The 20472-nt window shown below is 49.5% G+C and overlaps 1 protein-coding gene across 1 annotated transcript in view; it reads right to left on the bottom strand.

Annotated features, from left to right (window-relative positions):
- The window catches only part of PLLP (plasmolipin), a 47560-nt gene that overhangs the window by 8352 nt on the left and 18736 nt on the right, over window positions 1–20472 (bottom strand). Inside the window, exon 2 of the mRNA XM_089655610.1 lies at window positions 17218–17391. Within this exon, the coding sequence (XP_089511736.1) occupies window positions 17218–17391 (174 nt within the window). The remainder of the gene's footprint in view (window positions 1–17217; window positions 17392–20472) is intronic.

Raw genomic sequence — 20472 nt, 5'->3', positions numbered from 1 at the left:
TGATTGACCCACCCGGACTAACCTGAGAACCACTATTATTGACCTAAAAGGTTTCTACCCCTGCAAAACCTGTTATGCGTGTAAGGAGACAAAGGGATTAAATGTAAGAAGGAAACAATTTCAGGCAACAACAGGAATAACATATACTATTAAAGATTTCATATCCTGCCAGACGGCGGGTGTAGTATATGGGCTCCAATGTGAGTGTGGACTTCAATATATCAGAACAAAGAGGCCTATGTGGAAAAGGATCAGGGAGCATGTGCAGAACATCAAAAAGGGTCACACTAAACACAGTGTCTCCAAACATTTCGCCAGTCATCATAATAGTGATCCCACAAAATTGAAATTCTGGGGAATAGAGAAATTTAACCACTTCCCGACCGGCCGTTGCATATAAACGGCCGGACGGTGGCAGTGCAGGGTCGGGTGGCCGTTTATAAACGGCCTCCCCGCACCCTGCTTGTGCGCGCTCCCACGGAGCGCGCAGCACCGCGATCCGGTGCCCGCTGTGTCCTCCGGACACAGTGAAACACCGATCGTCGGACGGGACCTCTGTACGAGGTCCCGATCATGTAATCACTGATTGGCCAATCAGTGATCACATGCAAAGTAGTAAGCAAGATGTCACTTGTGACATCATTGCTTACTACGTGTGAAATCTGTGAATGATCAGAGAGGTCACATGGTACAAGGCTATTCACAACAGCCTTGTACCATGTGACAAGCTGTGACCAATCACAGCTCACTCAGTACTTCTCAATGAGTGCAAGAATGCAGACAGAGAGAAAGAGAAATGATTGCTTTTACATCCTATATGGGTGTAAAAGCAATCAGTGTAAAAAAAAAAATCTTCATCACCCCCCGCAAGTAGTACAGTGTCACCATGGTGACACTGTACTGCTAGGGTGACAGTATGTAAAAAAAAATAAAAAATAATAATATAAAAAAATAAAATAAAAATGTAAAAAAAAAATGTTTAAAAATTATAATTTTTGGTTATAAACTAATTTGGATTTTTTTTTTTACTAAAAAGATAACGGAATACATTTTGGCAAAGATTTATGATGAAATATTATTTATTTGCAAAATTTTATAAAAAAAAACACTTTTTTTCAAAATTTTTGGATTTTTTCATTTAAATAGCAAAAAAAATAAAAATCCCAGTGGTGAATAAATACCACCAAAATAAAGCTTTATCCGTCTCAAAAAAATGGTAAAAAATTCATTTGGGTACAGTGTTGCATGACCGCGCAATTGTCATTCAAAGTGTGATAGCGCTGAAAGCTGAAAATTGCCCTGGTCAGGAAGGGGGTAAAAGTGTCCGGTCTGGAAGGGGTTAATAATCACTGGAGAGGAAGTAATAAGGTCAGAGTTATTAGCCAGGCAGAATCCAAATGGATCTTCCTGATGAGGTCTCAATACCCGAGGGGTTTGAACGTAGAATTTGATTTAAATTGCTTCATTAGGAGGAGCCTCTGCACGCCTTGACGTTAAGCCACCGGATCAGGAGGTCCGGTGGCCATCATTTATATTCACTGGTCAGTGTATTTAAAGAGCTCATTTACACTATACCTGTATGGGTACTCCAACACTGTACATTTACTGTTTTATCTTAACCCCTTGACGCCGACGTAACACAAATATGCGGCCTCACGGACCTGGGCTTTTTTCCGTGGGGCCGCATATTTGCGTACCTGTCTTTGTGCTGGGAGCGCGCCGCTCGGCGCGCTCCCAGCACCAAGACCGCGGTGTCACTGAGAGCCCCGGGTCCCGTTCTAACGATCGGGACCCGGGACTCCCGATTCCGGGTCACGTGATCGCTGTGATAGCCTCTGATTGGCTATCACAGTGATCAATCACTGTGCAGCCCGGCCCCCTTGTTTTCTCTCTCTCTATGAATGGAGAAGAGAGATACATTGTATCTCTCGAACTCCTGACACAGAGAGAGAAAAAAAAAGTTTGTAAAAAAAAAAAGATAAATAAATATTAAAAAATAAAAGAAAAAATAAAAAAAAAAATACCTAGATCAAGGTTTGATCTAGTTCAGTACCAGGGTTAGTGTTTGGGTCAAGGTCAGGGTCAAAGGTCAGGATCAAGGGCAAAGGTCAGGGTCAAAGGTCAGGATTTTTTTTAAAAAAATTGGTATCAGTGTCAGTTAGTGTTAATGTCAATGTCAGTGACGGTGTGTTTTATATAAAAAAAAAAAGACAAAAACAAAATGCGCACTGTTGTTTCTGGACTGTACTACGGGTACGAACAACAAATAACATACACATATATGGTATCGCTGCGATCGTCAAGAACTGGAGAATGTATTTTGAGTTGTTCTTTGGTGGTAGGTTATGGTCGTAACAAGAAACACAGTTAAATTTAAAAAAATGATTTTTTTTACTATTTTGGCCCAGTTTTCCTTTAATAATAAAAAAAAATTAGGAGCTATCCATGACCATTTACCACCAAATGAAAGCCCAATTTGTCCTGAAAAAAAACGCGGTATAATCCACCTGGATGTACAAAGTAGTTGTGATGATATGTACGGTTTTACTAACACGTCAACGTTGCAGAATTGTGCTTAGGCTTTTAGATTTGTTTTACCCTCAGACATGAAGGGGTTAATGATATATACTCAATAAATACTTTTTATAATACTACGCTATGAGCGTTCTCATCTCTACTACCTGGCACTGAGCCTCCACATCTCAGCCCAGCATTCTAGGAGTCCACCCAGGCAGGATAATTTGGGAAAGTGGTCCAGATCAACTTCTCTGGCAGCCGTCACCCTATCCACCACCAGAGGGCACCTTTATTATCTGGCTATACCTTCATGGGACCTCCGGCTTCATGGAATTTCTATGTGCACATTAAATTGCACTTCCGGTGAGTGGGCAATTTTTCTACACCTTCATGTTAGGATGCTGGAATATACCCATTTGGATTGAAGTCGTTTATACTCCATCACTGGAATATACTTTTCTGGACTGATATTATATTACCTTGGACTGTTTAACATCCAGTTTATGGGATTTGTCCATTTCTGTCATATTTTGTCATACTTTAGACAGTGTGTTTTATTTATATAGCGCTGCGCACCCTATTTTATGTCAATTTTTAAGCAATGATCAGTTCAACCCCTATTTGTGTTAACATGAATATGACATTTCACTCATGTAATGTTTTAGCTTAGCCACCAATTTCATGTATGTGATATGATCCCTTCATATGATGGTTACGTCCTTAGGATACTGTATAAGAAATCCCATGATGACGGTGTTCTGTACTTTAGGTTTTTTTCGGGTCCTTCTTATAACTCACAGAATTATGCAGGTACATGTTTTATAATTATAGTGGGTTACTCTCCTGATTAGGGGACTTATACCTTATATATATATACAGTTGCAAGAAAAAGTATGTGAACCCCTTGGGATTACGTGGAGTTTTGCATGAATTGGGCATAAAATGTGCTCTGAACGTCATCTAAGTCACAACAATAGAAGAACACAGTCTGCTGAACATAATACTACACAAACATTAGATGTTGCCATGGTTTAATTGCACATAACATGTAAACATTCACAGTGCAGGGAGGAAAAAGTATGTGAGGCCCTAGCTTAATGACTTCTCCCAGAGCTAATTGGAGCCAGGAGTGAGCCAACCTTGACTCCAATCAGTGTGATGATATTGGATGTGTTGCTGACACCTGTTTTGGGTTTACTGGTTTCAAGAAGCACTGTCTGATGTGAACCATGCCTCGCAGAAAAGAGCTCTCAGAAGATCTACGATCAAGAATTGTTGACTTGCATGAAGCTGGAAAGGGTTACAAAAGTATCTCCAAAAGCCTTGATGTTCATGTGTCCACGGTAAGACAGACTGTCTACAAATGGAGAAAGTTTAGCACTGTTGCTACTCTCCCTAGGCGCGGTCGTCCTGTAAAAATGACTGCAAGAGCACAGCGCAGAATGCTGCATGAGGTAAAGAAGAATCCCAGAGTGTCCGCTAAAGACCTACAGAAATCTCTGGCACATGCTAACATTTTTGTTGACACATCTACAATCAGGAAAACATTAAACAAGAATGGAGTACATGGGAGGACACCACGGAGGAAGCCATTGCTGTCCAAAAAGAAGATTGCAGCACGTTTGAAGTTTGTAAAAGAGCACCTGGATGTTCCACAGCACTACTGGCAGAATATACTGTGGACAGATGAAACCAAGATTGAGTTGTTTGGGAAGAACACACAACACTATGTGTGGAGAAAAAAAGGCACAGCACACCAACATCAAAACCTCATCCCCACTGTGAAACATGGCGGAGGGAGCATCATGGTTTGGGGCTGCTTTGCTGCCTCAGGGCCTGGACGGATTGTTGTCATTGATGGGAAAATGAATTCCAGAGTTTATCAAGACATTTTGCAGGAAAACGTACGACCATCTGTCCGCCAACTGAAGCTCCGCAGAGGATGGGTGATGCAACAGGACAATGACCCAAAGCATACAAGTCATTCAACAAAACAATGGCTGCAACAGCACAGAATACGCCTTCTGGAGTGGCCCAGTCAGAGTCCTGACCTCAACCCGACTGAAATGCTGTGGCATGACCTTAAGAGAGCGATTCACACCAGACATCCCAAGAATATTGCTACACTGAAACAGTTTTGTGAAGAGGAGTGGTCCAAAATGACTCCAGATCGTTGTGCAGGTCTGATCTGCAACTACAGGAAACGTTTGGTTGAGGTTATTGCTGCCAAAGGAGGGTCAACCAGTTATTAAGTCCAAAGGTTCACATACTTTTTCCTCCCTGCACTGTGAATGTTTACATGTTATGTGCAATTAAACCATGGCAACATCTAATGTTTGTGTAGTATTATGTTCAGCAGACTGTGTTCTTCTATTGTTGTGACTTAGATGACGTTCAGACCACATTTTATGCCCAATTCATGCAAAACTCCATGTAATCCCAAGGGGTTCACATACTTTTTCTTGCAACTGTATATTTCCACTATAGTTCTATATAAGTGACTGTGGTGGGCTTTTTGATATTACAGACCTAATCAGCTGATGATGCTGATTTATATTATTTTTATTTAATTTTTATTATTATATTTTATTACATGCAGGCTTCTAGTCTCACACAAGGTCCATATTAGCCATTATTTTTATAAATATACACTCAGTTATGAGGATTTATATATATATACCTAAGCGTGATCGCTAGTATCCGCTTATATTCAATGTCCTCGTTCTTGCAGCCGTAATATTACGATGGCTGAGGGTGCCTGGTGAGCTCCCATACAATGGCGGCCGAGTTCCGCCCATCGGAATTATTGATTGGCTAACACATTAGATAAATAGTGCTGCACCCAGGATAGGCGTAAATCCTGATGAAGTCACGTGTTTGAAGTGACGTAACGCGTAGATACGCCAGTGGGAGGAGCTTACACGAACGTTCTGAGGTCATATCCGGCGCGGGCGCCATCTTGGTGCTCCCAGTTCCTGAATGCAGTACACCCTTTGAGTGGTGTGAAGGCTCGTTTTTTTATGAATAAATGTGAGAGAAGATCTTTGGTTTTAGTACTCATTCAATAAAGCGATTTTACACTATGCAAGTTCTTTTTCCTGATTGATGACCGTGTGGGAGGGGTACCTTCGATACCATCAACGCTCTGATATAGGAGATAAGAGGAGGAGAGTCCCACCATTACTTCCCGAGGGACCCACCATCTGAAGGATCTATCCAAGACCCACCATATACCAAAAGGCTCATTGGTCCCTAGGGGCCTGGGCAGGAAGGTGAGGGGGCACTTCACCTATTTGAGGATTGGCACCTACAGTTCACACCCGCATGATATCTTATGCACATGGACACCATTCACTGCATTATGTTTGTAGTCACTATAGGGCAGTGATGGTGAACCCGTGGCACGCCGAGCCTTATCTGTGGGCACGCCAAGAGAATCCAGCGGCGCGCTGTCTTCCCGGCTGTAGTGTGCGTGGCAGCCGGGTCCCAAGTGCGCATGCGCAAGAAGCAGTGCTCTTTGTGAATGGTAAGGCGGTACCTGGGACACATGACAGATCCCAGAAGCCGCCGGACCAATCACAAAGCGCAGCGCTTCTCGCGCATGCGCACTGGGCATCCGGCTGTCCGACGAGCGCCCACACTACAGAAACCGGGAAGACAGCGCGCCGCTGAATAGAGGAACAGGTAAGATTAAAAAAAAACTCTGCGGAAGTAAGAGCGGGTACCCCCCCCCCCTCCCCAAAGGTCAGCAGTCATCTCTGTACTGTCCCCAGTCTCTGGTCATCTCCTGTACTGTCCGCAGTCTCTGGTCATCTCCTGTACTGTCCGCAGTCTCTGGTCATCTCCTGTACTGTCCGCAGTCTCTGGTCATCTCCTGTACTGTGTCTGCAGTCTCTGGTCATCTCCTGTACTGTGTCCGCAGTCTCTGGTCATCTCCTGTACTATGTCCGCAGTCTCTGGTCATCTCCTGTACTATGTCTGCAGTCTCTGGTCATCTCCTGTACTATGTCCGCAGTCTCTGGTCATCTCCTGTACTATGTCCGCAGTCTCTGGTCATCCCTGTACTGTCCGCAGTCTCTGGTCATCCCTGTACTGTGTCCGCAGTCTCTGGTCATCTCCTGTACTGTGTCCGCAGTCTCTGGTCATCCCTGTACTGTGTCCGCAGTCTCTGGTCATCCCTGTACTGTGTCCGCAGTCTCTGGTCATCTCCTGTACTATGTCCGCAGTCTCTGGTCATCCCTGTACTGTCCGCAGTCTCTGGTCATCCCTGTACTGTGTCCGCAGTCTCTGGTCATCTCCTGTACTGTGTCCGCAGTCTCTGGTCATCCCTGTACTATGTCCGCAGTCTCTGGTCATCTCCTGTACTTTCCGCAGTCTCTGGTCATCCCTGTACTGTCCGCAGTCACTGGTCATCCCTGTACTGTCTGCAGTCTCTGGTCATCTCCTGTACTGTGTCCGCAGTCTCTGGTCATCTCCTGTACTGTCCGCAGTCACTGGTCATCCCTGTACTGTCTGCAGTCTCTGGTCATCTCCTGTACTGTGTCCGCAGTCTCTGGTCATCTCCTGTACTGTGTCCGCAGTCTCTGGTCATCTCCTGTACTGTGTCCGCAGTCTCTGGTCATCTCCTGTACTGTCCGCAGTCTCTGGTCATCTCCTGTACTGTCCGCAGTCTCTGGTCATCTCCTGTACTGTCCGCAGTCTCTGGTCATCTCCTGTACTCTGTCCGCAGTCTCTGGTCATCTCCTGTACTATGTCCGCAGTCTCTGGTCATCTCCTGTACTGTCCGCAGTCTCTGGTCATCCCCTGTACTGTGTCCGCAGTCTCTGGTCATCTCCTGTACTATGTCCGCAGTCTCTGGTCATCCCCTGTACTGTGTCCGCAGTCTCTGGTCATCCCCTGTACTGTGTCCGCAGTCTCTGGTCATCTCCTGTACTATGTCCGCAGTCTCTGGTCATCCCTGTACTGTCCGCAGTCTCTGGTCATCCCTGTACTGTGTCCGCAGTCTCTGGTCATCTCCTGTACTGTGTCCGCAGTCTCTGGTCATCCCTGTACTGTGTCCGCAGTCTCTGGTCATCCCTGTACTGTGTCCGCAGTCTCTGGTCATCTCCTGTACTATGTCCGCAGTCTCTGGTCATCCCTGTACTGTCCGCAGTCTCTGGTCATCTCTGTACTGTGTCCGCAGTCTCTGGTCATCTCCTGTACTGTGTCCGCAGTCTCTGGTCATCCCTGTACTATGTCCGCAGTCTCTGGTCATCTCCTGTACTTTCCGCAGTCTCTGGTCATCCCTGTACTGTCCGCAGTCACTGGTCATCCCTGTACTGTCTGCAGTCTCTGGTCATCTCCTGTACTGTGTCCGCAGTCTCTGGTCATCTCCTGTACTGTGTCCGCAGTCTCTGGTCATCTCCTGTACTGTCCGCAGTCACTGGTCATCCCTGTACTGTCTGCAGTCTCTGGTCATCTCCTGTACTGTGTCCGCAGTCTCTGGTCATCTCCTGTACTGTGTCCGCAGTCTCTGGTCATCTCCTGTACTGTGTCCGCAGTCTCTGATCATCTCCTGTACTGTTCGCAGTCTCTGGTCATCTCTGTACTGTCCGCAGTCTCTGGTCATCTCCTGTACTGTCCGCAGTCTCTGGTCATCTTCTGTACTGTCCGCAGTCTCTGGTCATCTTCTGTACTGTCCGCAGTCTCTGGTCATCTCCTGTACTGTGTCTGCAGTCTCTGGTCATCTCCTGTACTGTGTCTGCAGTCTCTGGTCATCTCCTGTACTGTGTCTGCAGTCTCTGGTCATCTCCTGTACTGTGTCTGCAGTCTCTGGTCATCTTCTGTACTGTGTCCGCAGTCTCTGGTCATCTTCTGTACTGTCCGCAGTCTCTGGTCATCCCTGTACTGTGTCCGCAGTCTCTGGTCATCTCCTGTACTGTGTCCGCAGTCTCTGGTCATCCCTGTACAGTGTCCGCAGTCTCTGGTCATCTCCTGTACTGTGTCCGCAGTCTCTGGTCATCCCTGTACTGTGTCCGCAGTCTCTGGTCATCCCTGTACTGTCCACAGTCTCTGGTCATCCCTGTACTGTGTCCGCAGTCTCTGGTCATCCCTGTACTATGTCTGCAGTCTCTGGTCATCCCTGTACTGTCCGCAGTCTCTGGTCATCCCTGTACTGTCCGCAGTCTCTGGTCATCCCTGTACTATGTCTGCAGTCTCTGGTCATCTCCTGTACTATGTCTGCAGTCTCTGGTCATCCCTGTACTGTCCGCAGTCTCTGGTCATCCCTGTACTGTCCGCAGTCTCTGGTCATCCCTGTACTGTCCACAGTCTCTGGTCATCCCTGTACTGTGTCCGCAGTCTCTGGTCATCCCTGTACTGTCCGCAGTCTCTGGTCATCCCTGTACTATGTCTGCAGTCTCTGGTCATCCCTGTACTGTCCGCAGTCTCTGGTCATCCCTGTACTGTGTCCGCAGTCTCTGGTCATCCCTGTACTGTCCGCAGTCTCTGGTCATCCCTGTACTGTCCGCAGTCTCTGGTCATCCCTGTACTATGTCTGCAGTCTCTGGTCATCCCTGTACTGTCCGCAGTCTCTGGTCATCCCTGTACTGTCCGCAGTCTCTGGTCATCCCTGTACTGTCCACAGTCTCTGGTCATCCCTGTACTGTGTCCGCAGTCTCTGGTCATCTCCTGTACTATGTCCGCAGTCTCTGGTCATCCCCTGTACTGTGTCCGCAGTCTCTGGTCATCCCCTGTACTATGTCCGCAGTCTCTGGTCATCTCCTGTACTATGTCCGCAGTCTCTGGTCATCCCTGTACTGTCCGCAGTCTCTGGTCATCCCTGTACTGTGTCCGCAGTCTCTGGTCATCTCCTGTACTGTGTCCGCAGTCTCTGGTCATCCCTGTACTGTGTCCGCAGTCTCTGGTCATCCCTGTACTGTGTCCGCAGTCTCTGGTCATCTCCTGTACTGTCCGCAGTCTCTGGTCATCCCTGTACTGTCCGCAGTCTCTGGTCATCCCTTTACTGTGTCCGCAGTCTCTGGTCATCTCCTGTACTGTGTCCGCAGTCTCTGGTCATCCCTGTACTATGTCCGCAGTCTCTGGTCATCTCCTGTACTTTCCGCAGTCTCTGGTCATCCCTGTACTGTCCGCAGTCACTGGTCATCCCTGTACTGTCTGCAGTCTCTGGTCATCTCCTGTACTGTGTCCGCAGTCTCTGGTCATCTCCTGTACTGTCCGCAGTCACTGGTCATCCCTGTACTGTCTGCAGTCTCTGGTCATCTCCTGTACTGTGTCCGCAGTCTCTGGTCATCTCCTGTACTGTGTCCGCAGTCTCTGGTCATCTCCTGTACTGTGTCCGCAGTCTCTGGTCATCTCCTGTACTGTTCGCAGTCTCTGGTCATCTCTGTACTGTCCGCAGTCTCTGGTCATCTCCTGTACTGTCCGCAGTCTCCGGTCATCTCCTGTACTATGTCCGCAGTCTCTGGTCATCTCCTGTACTGTGTCCGCAGTCTCTGGTCATCCCTGTACTGTGTCCGCAGTCTCTGGTCATCCCTGTACTGTATGCAGTCTCTGGTCATCTCCTGTACTGTGTCCGCAGTCTCTGGTCATCCCTGTACTGTGTCCGCAGTCTCTGGTCATCCCTGTACTGTGTCCGCAGTCTCTGGTCATCTCCTGTACTGTGTCCGCAGTCTCTGGTCATCCCTGTACTGTGTCTGCAGTCTCTGGTCATCCCTGTACTGTCCGCAGTCTCTGGTCATCTCCTGTACTGTGTCCGCAGTCTCTGGTCATCCCTGTACTGTCCGCAGTCTCTGGTCATCTCCTGTACTGTCCGCAGTCTCTGGTCATCTCCTGTACTGTGTCCGCAGTCTCTGGTCATCCCTGTACTATGTCTGCAGTCTCTGGTCATCCCTGTACTGTCCGCAGTCTCTGGTCATCCCTGTACTATGTCTGCAGTCTCTGGTCATCTCCTGTACTATGTCCGCAGTCTCTGGTCATCCCTGTACTGTCTGCAGTCTCTGGTCATCTCCTGTACTGTGTCCGCAGTCTCTGGTCATCCCTGTACTGTGTCCGCAGTCTCTGGTCATCCCTGTACTGTCCGCAGTCTCTGGTCATCTCCTGTACTGTGTCCGCAGTCTCTGGTCATCTCCTGTACTGTCCGCAGTCTCTGGTCATCCCTGTACTGTGTCCGCAGTCTCTGGTCATCTCCTGTACTGTGTCCGCAGTCTCTGGTCATCTCCTGTACTGTGTCCGCAGTCTCTGGTCATCTCCTGTACTGTCCGCAGTCTCTGGTCATCCCTGTACTGTGTCCGCAGTCTCTGGTCATCTCCTGTACTGTCCGCAGTCTCTGGTCATCCCTGTACTGTGTCCGCAGTCTCTGGTCATCTCCTGTACTGTGTCCGCAGTCTCTGACCATCTCCTGTACTATGTCTGCAGTCTCTGGTCATCCCCTGTACTGTGTCTGCAGTCTCTGGTCATCTCCTGTACTGTGTCCGCAGTCTCTGGTCATCCCCTGTACTGTGTCCGCAGTCTCTGGTCATCCCCTGTACTGTGTCCGCAGTCTCTGGTCATCTTCTGTACTGTGTCCGCAGTCTCTGGTCATCTCCTGTACTGTGTCCGCAGTCTCTGGTCATCTCCTGTACTGTGTCTGCAGTCTCTGGTCATCTCCTGTACTGTCCGCAGTCTCTGGTCATCTTCTGTACTGTGTCCGCAGTCTCTGGTCATCTCCTGTACTGTGTCCGCAGTCTCTGGTCATCTTCTGTACTGTCCGCAGTCTCTGGTCATCTCCTGTACTGTGTCTGCAGTCTCTGGTCATCTCCTGTACTGTGTCTGCAGTCTCTGGTCATCTCCTGTACTGCGTCTGCAGTCTCTGGTCATCTCCTGTACTGTGTCTGCAGTCTCTGGTCATCTTCTGTACTGTGTCCGCAGTCTCTGGTCATCTTCTGTACTGTCCGCAGTCTCTGGTCATCCCTGTACTGTGTCCGCAGTCTCTGGTCATCTCCTGTACTGTGTCCGCAGTCTCTGGTCATCCCTGTACTGTGTCCGCAGTCTCTGGTCATCTCCTGTACTGTGTCCGCAGTCTCTGGTCATCCCTGTACTGTGTCCGCAGTCTCTGGTCATCCCTGTACTGTCCACAGTCTCTGGTCATCCCTGTACTGTGTCCGCAGTCTCTGGTCATCCCTGTACTGTCCGCAGTCTCTGGTCATCCCTGTACTATGTCTGCAGTCTCTGGTCATCCCTGTACTGTCCGCAGTCTCTGGTCATCCCTGTACTGTCCGCAGTCTCTGGTCATCCCTGTACTATGTCTGCAGTCTCTGGTCATCTCCTGTACTATGTCTGCAGTCTCTGGTCATCCCTGTACTGTCCGCAGTCTCTGGTCATCCCTGTACTGTCCGCAGTCTCTGGTCATCCCTGTACTGTCCACAGTCTCTGGTCATCCCTGTACTATGTCTGCAGTCTCTGGTCATCCCTGTACTGTCCGCAGTCTCTGGTCATCTCCTGTACTATGTCCGCAGTCTCTGGTCATCTCCTGTACTGTGTCCGCAGTCTCTGGTCATCCCTGTACTGTCCGCAGTCTCTGGTCATCTCCTGTACTGTGTCCGCAGTCTCTGGTCATCTCCTGTACTGTCCGCAGTCTCTGGTCATCCCTGTACTGTGTCCGCAGTCTCTGGTCATCCCTGTACTGTGTCCGCAGTCTCTGGTCATCTCCTGTACTGTGTCCGCAGTCTCTGGTCATCTCCTGTACTGTCCACAGTCTCTGGTCATCCCTGTACTATGTCTGCAGTCTCTGGTCATCCCTGTACTGTCCACAGTCTCTGGTCATCCCTGTACTATGTCTGCAGTCTCTGGTCATCCCTGTACTGTCCGCAGTCTCTGGTCATCCCTGTACTGTCCGCAGTCTCTGGTCATCCCTGTACTGTCCGCAGTCTCTGGTCATCCCTGTACTATGTCCGCAGTCTCTGGTCATCTCCTGTACTGTCTGCAGTCTCTGGTCATTTCCTGTACTATGTCTGCAGTCTCTGGTCATCTCCTGTACTGTGTCCGCAGTCTCTGGTCATCTCCTGTACTGTGTCCGCAGTCTCTGACCATCTCCTGTACTGTGTCTGCAGTCTCTGGTCATCTCCTGTACTGTGTCCGCAGTCTCTGGTCATCCCTGTACTGTGTCCGCAGTCTCTGGTCATCCCTGTACTGTGTCCGCAGTCTCTGGTCATCTCCTGTACTGTCTGCAGTCTCTGGTCATCTCCTGTACTGTGTCCGCAGTCTCTGGTCATCCCTGTACTGTGTCCGCAGTCTCTGGTCATCTCCTGTACTGTGTCCGCAGTCTCTGGTCATCTTCTGTACTGTCCGCAGTCTCTGGTCATCTCCTGTACTGTGTCCGCAGTCTCTGGTCATCTCCTGTACTGTGTCCGCAGTCTCTGGTCATCTCCTGTACTGTGTCCGCAGTCTCTGGTCATCTCCTGTACTGTGTCCGCAGTCTCTGGTCATCTCCTGTACTGTGTCCGCAGTCTCTGGTCATCTCCTGTACTGTGTCCGCAGTCTCTGACCGTCTCCTGTACTGTGTCTGCAGTCTCTGGTCGTCTCCTGTACTGTGTCCGCAGTCTCTGGTCGTCTCCTGTACTGTGTCCGCAGTCTCTGGTCATCTCCTGTACTGTCCGCAGTCTCTGGTCATCCCTGTACTGTGTCCGCAGTCTCTGGTCATCCCTGTACTGTGTCCGCAGTCTCTGGTCATCTCCTGTACTGTGTCCGCAGTCTCTGGTCATCTCCTGTACTGTCCGCAGTCTCTGGTCATCCCTGTACTGTGTCCGCAGTCTCTGGTCATCCCTGTACTGTGTCCGCAGTCTCTGGTCATCTCCTGTACTGTGTCCGCAGTCTCTGACCGTCTCCTGTACTGTGTCCACAGTCCCTGGTCGTCTCCTGTACTGTGTCCGCAGTCTCTGGTCATCTCCTGTACTGTGTCCGCAGTCTCTGGTCATCCCTGTACTGTGTCCGCAGTCTCTGGTCATCTCCTGTACTATGTCCGCAGTCTCTGGTCATCTCCTGTACTGTGTCCGCAGTCTCTGGTCATCCCTGTACTGTGTCCGCAGTCCCTGGTCATCTCCTGTACTGTGTCCGCAGTCTCTGGTCATCCCTGTACTGTGTCCGCAGTCTCTGGTCATCCCTGTACTATGTCCGCAGTCTCTGGTCATCTCCTGTACTGTGTCCGCAGTCTCTGGTCATCCCTGTACTATGTCCGCAGTCTCTGGTCATCCCTGTACTGTGTCCGCAGTCTCTGGTCATCCCTGTACTGTGTCCGCAGTCTCTGGTCATCCCTGTACTGTGTCCGCAGTCTCTGGTCATCTCCTGTACTGTCTGCAGTCTCTGGTCATTTCCTGTACTATGTCTGCAGTCTCTGGTCATCTCCTGTACTATGTCTGCAGTCTCTGGTCATCTCCTGTACTATGTCTGCAGTCTCTGGTCATCCCTGTACTATGTCTGCAGTCTCTGGTCATCTCCTGTACTATGTCTGCAGTCTCTGGTCATCCCTGTACTATGTCTGCAGTCTCTGGTCATCCCTGTACTATGTCTGCAGTCTCTGGTCATCTCCTGTACTGTGTCTGCAGTCTCTGGTCATCTCCTGTACTATGTCCGCAGTCTCTGGTCATCTCCTGTACTGTGTCCGCAGTCTCTGGTCATCCCTGTACTGTGTCCGCAGTCCCTGGTCATCTCCTGTACTGTGTCCGCAGTCTCTGGTCATCCCTGTACTGTGTCCGCAGTCTCTGGTCATCCCTGTACTATGTCCGCAGTCTCTGGTCATCTCCTGTACTGTGTCCGCAGTCTCTGGTCATCCCTGTACTATGTCCGCAGTCTCTGGTCATCCCTGTACTGTGTCCGCAGTCTCTGGTCATCCCTGTACTGTGTCCGCAGTCTCTGGTCATCCCTGTACTGTGTCCGCAGTCTCTGGTCATCTCCTGTACTGTCTGCAGTCTCTGGTCATTTCCTGTACTATGTCTGCAGTCTCTGGTCATCTCCTGTACTATGTCTGCAGTCTCTGGTCATCTCCTGTACTATGTCTGCAGTCTCTGGTCATCCCTGTACTATGTCTGCAGTCTCTGGTCATCTCCTGTACTATGTCTGCAGTCTCTGGTCATCCCTGTACTATGTCTGCAGTCTCTGGTCATCCCTGTACTATGTCTGCAGTCTCTGGTCATCTCCTGTACTGTGTCTGCAGTCTCTGGTCATCTCCTGTACTATGTCCGCAGTCTCTGGTCATCTCCTGTACTGTGTCCGCAGTCTCTGGTCATCCCTGTACTATGTCCGCAGTCTCTGGTCATCCCTGTACTGTGTCCGCAGTCCCTGGTCATCTCCTGTACTGTGTCCGCAGTCTCTGGTCATCCCTGTACTGTGTCCGCAGTCTCTGGTCATCCCTGTACTATGTCCGCAGTCTCTGGTCATCTCCTGTACTGTGTCCGCAGTCTCTGGTCATCCCTGTACTATGTCCGCAGTCTCTGGTCATCCCTGTACTGTGTCCGCAGTCTCTGGTCATCCCTGTACTGTGTCCGCAGTCTCTGGTCATCCCTGTACTGTGTCCGCAGTCTCTGGTCATCTCCTGTACTGTCTGCAGTCTCTGGTCATTTCCTGTACTATGTCTGCAGTCTCTGGTCATCTCCTGTACTATGTCTGCAGTCTCTGGTCATCTCCTGTACTATGTCTGCAGTCTCTGGTCATCCCTGTACTATGTCCGCAGTCTCTGGTCATCCCTGTACTGTGTCCGCAGTCTCTGGTCATCCCTGTACTGTGTCCGCAGTCTCTGGTCATCCCTGTACTGTGTCCGCAGTCTCTGGTCATCTCCTGTACTGTCTGCAGTCTCTGGTCATTTCCTGTACTATGTCTGCAGTCTCTGGTCATCTCCTGTACTGTGTCTGCAGTCTCTGGTCATCTCCTGTACTGTTAATTAGTTTGCACTTCTGTACGAGTTGTTTTTTCTAAACCAAAAGCTCGATATTCAGGTTTCATTGCAGTGTTGGCACTTTGAAAGAAATAAGTTGGTTTTGGGTTGCAGTTTGGGCACTCGGGGCTCACAAAGGTTCGCCATCACTGATATAGGGAGTGTCTGTAGGGAGTATATAGGGAGTGTCTGTAGGGAGTATATAGGGAGTGTCTGTAGGGAGTATATAGGGAGTGTCTGTAGGGAATATATAGGGAGTGTCTGTAGGGAGTATATAGGGAGTGTCTGTAGGGAGTATATAGGGAATATATAGGGAGTGTCTGTGGGGAGTATATAGGGAGTGTCTGTGGGGAGTATATAGGGAGTGTCTGTGGGGAGTATATAGGGAGTGTCTGTGGGGAGTATATAGGGAGTGTCTGTAGGGAGTATATAGGGAATATATAGGGAGTGTCTGTGGGGAGTATATAGGGAGTGTCTGTAGGGAGTATATAGGGAGTGTCTGTAGGGAGTATATAGGGAGTGTCTGTAGGGAGTATATAGGGAGTGTCTGTGGGGAGTATATAGGGAGTGTCTGTAGGGAGTATATAGGGAGTGTCTGTAGGGAGTATATAGGGAGTGTCTGTAGGGAGTATATAGGGAGTGTCTGTAGGGAGTATATAGGGAGTATCTGTAGGGAGTATATAGGGAGTGTCTGTGGGGAGTATATAGGGAGTGTCTGTGGGGAGTATATAGGGAGTATCTGTAGGGAGTATATAGGGAGTGTCTGTAGGGAGTATATAGGGAGTGTCTGTAGGGAGTATATAGGGAGTGTCTGTAGGGAGTATATAGGGAGTATCTGTGGGGAGTATATAGGGAGTGTCTGTAGGGAGTATATAGGGAGTGTCTGTAGGGAGTATATAGGGAGTGTCTGTAGGGAGTATATAGGGAGTATCTGTAGGGAGTATATAGGGAGTGTCTGTAGGGAGTATATAGGGAGTGTCTGTGGGGAGTATATAGGGAGTGTCTGTGGGGAGTATATAGGGAGTGTCTGTAGGGAGTATATAGGGAGTGTCTGTGGGGAGTATATAGGGAGTGTCTGTGGGGAGTATATAGGGAGTGAATACGTTGTGTGAGATGATGTCACCACCAGCCCATTATATACAATAAGTGGTGCAGCTGAGTGGGTCACCGTAACATATATACTTGCAATCTGATATCAGATATTTCACTTTGCTTTGCACTGCTTTATACTTTTATTTCCCTGACTGCTGTTGGTGTTGTGATTGCGGCACCTTTAGTGGCGGCTGCTGAATGGTATCATTATATGGGGTGGCGCAGGAGACCATTTTATCTTCTTTTGTTTTGGTTGTATAGACTTCAATGGAAATGCATTTTTGCTGCGTTTTTTTATGCGTTTTAAATCTGCCTAGCAACATGACAAATAAAATGTAAAAAAATGCAAAACGCATCAAAAAGAGCAAAAATGCAAATTAGAAACGGATCAAACGCACGCTGCGTAGGTGTGACCCGTACAGAAATGATGGTGAACAATGCGCAGCGACTGCGTGAATGGGAGTGACGTTCGTCCAATGAATGTTTTATAAATAGCACCCCTTTCCCTCCCACCCTCCCCTCTGGGCACCAACTACCTGCATTGCGCAGAGAATCGCAGGGACCCAGTGATGACATCATGGAGTCTAAAATAAGATCTGTCATAAAAATGCTGCTGGGGGAGGGGCAGTGGGAGGGGCCGGGGGAGGGGCATGGAATGCAGAACATGCAGATTAAATGTCAGTGTTCAGGAATTGCGCACTTACCACCATCGACCACGGAATGGCGGGGATTCTGCTGTGCAGGTGGAGGAGGAGGAGGATGAAGAAGATGAGGGTCACCAGCCAGCATAGGAGGGCCACAAACATCACCCAGCCGTACGCCGGGGCCACCCAATAATGACTGTCCGCCACCAGCGCCCAGACCAGCAGCCCCAGCACCTGAGAGAGGGAACAAAAGACGCATTAGGAGCGCGATCACACCGCCTGCGACTTACGGATCGCATGGCAAGTCACATCCTATTGGCCAGTTACAGCGATCACACCGCCTGCGACTTACGGATCGCATGGCAAGTCGCATCCTATTGGCCAGTTACAGCGATCACACCGCCTGCGACTTACGGATCGCATGGCAAGTCACATCCTATTGGCCAGTTGCAGCGATCACACCGGCTGCGACTTACAGATCGCATGGCAAGTCGCATCCTATTGGCCAGTTACAGCGATCACACCGGCTGCGACTTACAGATCGCATGGCAAGTCACATCCTATTGGCCAGTTACAGCGATCACACCGCCTGCGACTTACAGATCGCATGGCAAGTCGCATCCTATTGGCCAGTTACAGCGATCACACCGCCTGCGACTTACGGATCGCATGGCAAGTCACATCCTATTGGCCAGTTGCAGCGATCACACCGGCTGCGACTTACAGATCGCATGGCAAGTCGCATCCTATTGGCCAGTTACAGCGATCACACCGGCTGCGACTTACAGATCGCATGGCAAGTCACATCCTATTGGCCAGTTGCAGCGATCACACCGGCTGCGACTTACAGATCGCATGGCAAGTCGCATCCTATTGGCCAGTTACAGCGATCACACCGGCTGCGACTTACAGATCGCATGGCAAGTCGCATCCTATTGGCCAGTTACAGCGATCACACCGCCTGCGACTTACAGATCGCATGGCAAGTCGCATCCTATTGGCCAGTTACAGCGATCACACCACCTGCGACTTACAGATCGCATGGCAAATCACATCCTATTGGCCGCAGTTACAGCACTCACACCGGCTGCGACTTACAGATCGCATGGCAAATCACATCCTATTGGCCGCAGTTACAGCGATCACACCGGCTGCGACTTACAGATCGCATGGCAAGTCGCATCCTATTGGCCAGTTACAGCGATCACACCGGCTGCGACTTACGGATCGCATGGCAAGTCACATCCTATTGGCCAGTTACAGCGATCACACCGCCTGCGACTTACAGATCGCATGGCAAGTCGCATCCTATTGGCCAGTTACAGCGATCACACCACCTGCGACTTACAGATCGCATGGCAAATCACATCCTATTGGCCGCAGTTACAGCACTCACACCGGCTGCGACTTACAGATCGCATGGCAAATCACATCCTATTGGCCGCAGTTACAGCGATCACACCGGCTGCGACTTACAGATCGCATGGCAAGTCGCATCCTATTGGCTGCAATTACAGCGGTCATATTGGCGCGGATACGACTTGGCCGCACCGACTTCTACAATAGCGCATGAGCGACTTCAGAGCGACTTCCATGGACATCTGCGTCCGATTGAAATTGCAGCACTTCCCTTGACACAGAGCGACTTCAAGGCTGCAGATCGCTGCGATTTGTTCCTCCGATTTCACTGCGGCTTTATGTAACAGAAGTCAATGAAAGTCGCAATATAATCAGGAAGAAGCGCAGGAATCATTTCTGAAATCGCAAAACTTCAAATCGCACCGACTGAGACATCGATTGACTGCCATAGAGATACAATAGATACGACTTCAGGTGAGATGTGTAAATCGCATGTTGTACCTGAAGTCGCAGCGGTGTGACCAGGGACTAAAGTTGGAATGACATTCCACTAAAAACGCTGGAAGTCGCATCGGTGAGAACGGGGAGCCCATTCATACTTCGGGGTCCAAAGTCCCATGACATGTCGCCCCCAAATGTTTCCCAACGAGTTCCATTCATATCCGTGCGACTTGAAAGCAGTTCCTGCGCTACTTTGGTCCGGCTTTCATGCGACTTGAGGGCCACAGACTTCAATGTAAACCCTCCAAAGTCGCATGAAAGTCGCACCTCAATGATGTACATACGACTTTCTAGAGCACAGACAGTCATCCGTGGTGAAAGGTGAAGTCACTCTCACCCAAAGTCGCACTGTAAAGTCGCTCTGTAAAGTCGCACTGTAAAGTCGCTCTCATCCAAAGTCGCACTGTAAAGTCGCACTGTAAAGTCGCTCTCATCCAAAGTCGCACAATTTTGAAGTCGCACGAGTGTGAATGGAGCCAAAGTGGACGGAACCTCACTGCACTCATGTCGATTTCGTTGCAAAAACTGCGTTCAATCTTTTACAATCTGCAGCTTTCATCGGGGCCCGTTCACACGTGCGCATTGTGGCGACAGGTGCCTAAACATGCGATTTTATGTGCATTGCAGCACCTGTTGGGAATGGCAGCCCGGTGCCCTGTGTACCACAGAGCGCAACGCATGACGCACCACAACACTCCCAGCATGCACTGCGCTGCGCTACTAAAAACAGGGATTGCTCCATCACACTTCTATGTATTTTTTATATTCTGCACTGAACTCTATTAGGTCATCATTTTTCTGTGGTATGCTGACCTCTAGTGGCGCTTTATGGCCACTACGACTTGTTTACTAATGTGATTTTGGTATCTTCCTCTGTCCTCCCCTCCTGTCTGCAGATCGCTTTGTAACTTGTAATACAGGATAGCTTATAATGAGGCGTACCTGTCAGTGCGTGAATATCTCCGAAACATGCACCAGACAGGGGTCTCCAAACGGTGCCCAAAGGGCCACATGTGGCCCTTTTCTAGCCTGCATCCAACCCTTGGGGCACTATTCCTCCCACTGACACCAATGATGGGGCACTATTCCTCCCACTGATACCAATGATGGGGCACTATTCCTCCCACTGACACCAATGATGGGACACTATTCCTCCCACTGACACCAATGATGGGGCACTATTCCTCCCACTGACACCAATGATGGGGCACTATTCCTCCCACTGACACCAATGATGGGGCACTATTCCTCCCACTGACACCAACGATGGGGCACTATTCCTCCCACTGACACCAACGATGGGGCACTATTCCTCCCACTGACACCAATGATGAGGCACTATTCCTCCCACTGACACCAATGATGGGGCACTATTCCTCCCACTGACACCAACGATATGCACTATTCCTCCCACTGACACCAATGATGGGGCACTATTCCTCCCACTGATACCAA

Source organism: Staurois parvus, unplaced genomic scaffold (genome assembly GCF_062004578.1).
Source record: "Staurois parvus isolate SC_StPar_1 unplaced genomic scaffold, SC_StPar_1.0 ptg000856l, whole genome shotgun sequence".
In the NCBI taxonomy this organism is placed as follows: Eukaryota; Metazoa; Chordata; class Amphibia; order Anura; family Ranidae; genus Staurois; species Staurois parvus.
Note: the sequence above shows the minus strand (reverse complement) of the source record. Positions and strands in the feature narration are given on the sequence as shown.